General features: G+C 40.7%; 1 long non-coding RNA gene and 1 gene segment (V, D, J or C); one reads left to right on the forward strand and one right to left on the reverse strand.

Moving 5' to 3' along the window:
* Positions 1-1,281: 1,281 nt before the first annotated feature.
* On the reverse strand, positions 1,282-1,757 carry LOC128635380 (immunoglobulin kappa variable 6-21-like). The segment is given in 2 exon segments: positions 1,282-1,610; positions 1,709-1,757. Coding segments are annotated over 2 exon segments (378 nt in total).
* A 139-nt stretch (positions 1,758-1,896) lies between these two features.
* On the forward strand, positions 1,897-3,175 carry LOC108261501 (uncharacterized). The gene is made up of 2 exons (XR_008398414.1): positions 1,897-2,025; positions 2,708-3,175. It is a non-coding gene; the product is annotated as an uncharacterized LOC108261501 (long non-coding RNA).
* Positions 3,176-5,159: the final 1,984 nt, after the last annotated feature.

The following is a 5,159-nucleotide window of genomic DNA, read 5'->3' on the forward strand; positions in this document are numbered from 1 at the left end:
TAACAGAGCGGTACACACACTATAGTAAATGAGATGAACTGGTGACAGGTGAGAAGATCAGAACTTGGTCATGGGTGGAAACTGGGGATGTGGGCGTGGCTACAGACTAAATCAGTTATGACATCACCACATACAGTAACAGTGTGTGCAGTGGAAGGTAGACCCGAGTCAGCAGATCTAAGGGCATTTTCACACCTGGCTCATTTGGAGCGTTTGTTTCGGAACCTGGTGTGTTTTCTCCCTTGGTTCGGTTCATTTAGACATATATGAACACTGCAATATTGCTCGGATCCGCACCAAAACAATCTGTATTCGTTTACAGTTCGGTTCCTCACACCTGACTTGCATAAACACATTTTGGGACGATTTTAAATTGCCTTGTGAAAGCAAACCGAGCCAAGGACAAAATGCAACGTTTGAACAATTTATGTCCCCGTTTCAGAACAAATCACAGATCTACAGGTCTGAAAACGCTCTAAGAGAATGGAATGGTCAGTAGGACTGGAGAAGTGCACAAAGGTAAGCCAGGCTCAGTCCATTATTGTGTTCGATGTAATGGTGAGCAGTTTAAAAGAAGTACAAGCCGTTATTGGACGTCAGTGTAGTCCTAACCCTAACTGTATTAGATACAGAATTGATATCTTTCTTATAGAAAGTTTGGGATCAAAATGAACAAAAAGGAGTGATTATGGAATAAATGATCAAATGAAGATCAGCGACCCTGCTATGAGCAGCTGTTGACCACACCAGCATGAGTTGTGTCTGACAGTACTGATCTCCTGCATATTCAAGTGACTTTTACAAATTCTGTCCCATAATCCACTCCCACTGAAACCAGGTGGAATCCCACACTGATGCTGATATACCTGGTGTTTCAGGAGTTTAGGAGCTTCTCCAGGTTTCTGAAGGTTCAGACAATATCCACACTGGTCCTGCAGCTGATAATAACAGTCTCTTCTGGAGAAACACACAGAGACTCTGGAGAAAGAGAGAGGAGTCTCAGTGTCTCAGCAGTAGAGTCAGTACTTTATGGTTTTATCTGACTGCATTATGTGGCCATCAGTGTGACTGACATAATCATGCAGAGTAGAATAAGGAGAAAGGTGGACTCCTCTCACAGATGTGTGTGTGCATTAGTGAGTTAGTGTGGTGTGTTTTCTCTCGTCCACAGTGTGTGTCATTGTGCTGTATCACATCCTCCCCCTCAGCACCTGCAGTCGCTCCCAGCTGCAGCAGTGCTTCTCTGTGCACTCTCACTGACCGAGGTTTTTGTACGGCGCTCTAACACTGTGTGAACACAACACTACCACTGATCCAGTGTTCACTCTGACAGTAGTAATCTCCTGCATCTTCAGTCTGGACTCCTCTGATGGTCAGAGTGAAGTCAGTATTAGATCCACTGCCACTGAAACGAGCTGGAGTCCCTGTGTATGAGCTAGTAGCATAGTAGATCAGGAGTTTAGGAGCTTCTCCAGGTTTCTGCAGGTACCAGGCGAGATCAGTACCACCATCCACTCTGCTACTGGTTCTACAGTTGAAGGTGACTGTTTTTCCTGGATCAGCAGTTTGCACTGAAGGAGTCTGAGTCACAGTCACCTGACCTCTGGATCCTGAAGAGAAACATAGATTGTGTTTCTATGCTGTAAAGTGGTGTAGAATTCGTATGAAATGAAGTGTGTGAGGCTGTGAGTTGATGTTAAACTCTCACCTTGAGTCCAGAGGGCCAGTGTGCAGATGAAGACGCTGATCAAAGTCATGGTTGCTGTGGGTGAAGTTGCTGAGCAGCAGCTCTCAGTCATGAAGTGTTAAAGTCACAGGGCTATAAACACTCGCAGAGCACTGAAGCATGGACTGCCAATGCAAAGTGTGTGTGTGTGTGTGTGTGTGTGTGTGTGTGTGTGTGTGTGTGTGTGTGTGTGTGTGTGTGTGCGCACTGCAGTGTGATGGAGGTTTTTGTACGATGGTTTCATTAGAATGTATCACTGTGGGTCACTTTTGGTGGAGGCTCCAAACTCGTGGTGAACAGTAAGTGTGTTTTCTTCTTTTAACACAAAATCCATTTAGTTCATTACTAATTACATGAATAAATAAACTTAAACTCAACAGATTATTTATGTTTATAATTGCATCATTGATGTTATTGTGTATTATTAATCCCATATCAATGTTCTTGAACATTCAACAAATCTACAATTATTGATGTTAAATATGTAATAATTACACACTCGCTTTATATTCGATATGCAATAACTCTGCAGTTCCTCTATAATAAACATTTAATAAACGGAGTTACTTTGTGCGGATGTAAAATCCAGATGAAAGCTGCTGTGTGTGTTTGTGTTAAACAATGAATATTTCTGTAATCAGCTACATTTGTATTTGCTGCAGTTAAATATGCTGAAGGTTTGAACTATAAAGTAATAACACTTGTTATAAAAATGATTTTTCCCAGATAAATTACAGTGTGGAACATGTTTGTTTTGTCTCTGCACTGAAACTGATGTCAAATAATAAAGTACTCGATGAAACTCAGTCATGAATCAGACTTTATTAGACTTAATTATTCTGTAAGATCAGACAGTTCCACAAAGTTACAGAAATATTTCATAATCATTTCTAATTGTGTGTGTGTGTGTGTGTGTGTGTGTGTGTGTGTGTGTGTGTGTGTGTGTGTGTGTGTGTGTGTGTGTGTGTTTCTCCTCTCCAGCGGGTACCACAGCTCCCTCCGTGTCTCTGCTCCCTCCGTCCCCTCTGCAGTTGTCTGAGGGATCGGCCTCGCTGCTCTGCCTGCTGTCTGGCTACTCTCCACAGGGGGCGCTGGTGAGCTGGACAGTGGACGGCTCACAGGTGAAGAACGAGGTTCTGACCAGCGCAGAAGAAGAGAAGAACGGCCGTTACAGCCGCAGCAGCACCCTGACCCTCAGCAAAGACCTCTGGGAAAAGGGGGAGGAGTTCAGCTGTAGGGTCTCCCACAACAACGTCGATCATCCGGTCACGTTCAGAAAGAGTCAGTGTTAAGCCTAGTGGATCCAAGATAGAGTTTAACATAGAGCTGCTTATGATCCATCTACAATAGAGTTTCAATTCTACACAATGCTGACATTTCTGTCTTTACTCTCTTCACTGTCCTGTTGCTCTTCCTGTAGTTTTTGCTGAAATAAAGCTGAGTTTTGGACGTTGTGTGTTCTTTTATTGGAGTTAATAGTGATGATCAGTGTGATGAGAGAGTGGGATTAGCTGTAGATTCAGTGCTGTGTGTTGTGCTTCAGTGAGTTTGACTGAAGGAAGTTGAACATCTGGTGAAGTTTCTGCTCTATTCTGGGAGAAATGAAACTCTTCAGTCCTGTTCATGCAAATCTCACTTACACCTCTCACCTCGTGTTTATCACCTTTATGTAAAGCAACCTTGGGTTTAATAAAAGGTGCTATATAAATGAAAATTTATATAAAATGATTATAAAAGTTATACTGAAAATAATTACATAATCTTACACCTAATATTGGCACATCAGTCTTGTGATGATAATTTGAGAAACTAATTGATGAGTAGGAAACACTGCATGCAATACGTCTGAGTAATAAAACAATATCTACAGTATACATACACAAATGGTACAGATGTGTGGTGTATATATAGATGTACGATGGTTAATGGCTCAATAAATCAAGCAATAAATGACGTCAAGATGTATCGAGAGGATATAATGATTTAATACCTTGTATTTAATGGTTTAATACCTATTATTATTATTATTAGTAGTAGTAGTAGTAGTAGTAGTAGTATATTATTATTAGTAGTAGTAGTAGTAGTATATTATTATTAATAATAATAATAATAGTATTCGTTGTAGTAGTAGTAGTAATAGTAATAGTAGTAGTATATTATTATTAGTAGTAGTAGTAGTAGTAGTAGTAGTACTAGTAGTAGTAGTATATTAGTATTATTATAAGTACTAGTAGTAGTAGTAGTAGTAGTAGTAGTATATTATTATTATAAGTAGTAGTAGTAGTAGTAGTAGTAGTATCACATGAATGTTTTACTGGATCCTTAAAGGACTATCTTATAATTATGTTTGTAATTGTCTGTTTTGGAGTATATCTGTATCCTTTTATTGCTAATAAAAATATAGAAAGCAGACTGACTGCCAGTGTCTCACTATTTGATTTGTATTTGCTGATTTTGTTCCATTTTCTCAATGATGGTGAATTGTTAGTACTTAAAGACAGGGGCGGATTTAGTGATTTGCGGGCCCTATGCAAAATGTAAGAATGGGGGGGAGGCCTCATTTCAGTGTTTTAACATCGATATTTAAATTTTCAGTATATGTTATGCAGCATTAATAGCAATAATCACGGGTGGACAGGGACCAAAAAGTGGCCATGGACTTTCTGGCCCTGAGCGGACCACCACACCCGGTCCACAACACGACCCATCATAACACACCGGATCATTGATGGTTAGACCGAGTTTTAACACCACTTACTAGCATGAAAATATAACAACACACAAACATAAATGTTATTCAAGCATATTTATTTGAAGTAGCACTGAACAGACATGAAGTCATATTTGTAAAATAGGCAAAGAGAAAGACGTCAGCTGGTCAGGGAGCATCCTCTGGGTGCAGTGTAGGAGAGATGCAGCACTCAGCTGTACATCTCCTGAATCAGGACTTCTTCCTGCTCCGTTGCTCCTGATGCAACTTCTTTCTGCTCCGTTTAAATTAAAATATTTAATTATATTTAATTTAAAATATTTAATATTAAAACATTTAATTACAAACAAAGTCAAAGAGTTTATTATACATAGGATTAGAGGATAAGAGAAATTATACATAGGATTTACCCAGTAATTTCCCATAAATGCGAACAAGGGTGCACGGTGGCTTCGTGGTTAGCACGTTCGCCTTACACCTCCAGCGTCCGGGGTTCGGGTCTCGCCAGGTAGCCTGTGCTGCGTGGGTTTCCTTTGGTTTCCCCACCCAGTCCAAAGACATGCGTGGTAGGCTGATGGGCATGTCTAAAGTGTCCGCAGTGTGTGTGATTGTGATTGTGGGCTGATAGGCTCCAGGTTCCCCGCGACCCTCAGAAAGGAGTAAGCGGTTGAAGATGGATGGATGGATAAATGCGAACAGCGCCATCTATGTGGCGAGTGATGG

This window comes from Ictalurus punctatus, chromosome 19 (assembly GCF_001660625.3).
Source record: "Ictalurus punctatus breed USDA103 chromosome 19, Coco_2.0, whole genome shotgun sequence".
Lineage (NCBI taxonomy): Eukaryota > Metazoa > Chordata > Actinopteri > Siluriformes > Ictaluridae > Ictalurus > Ictalurus punctatus.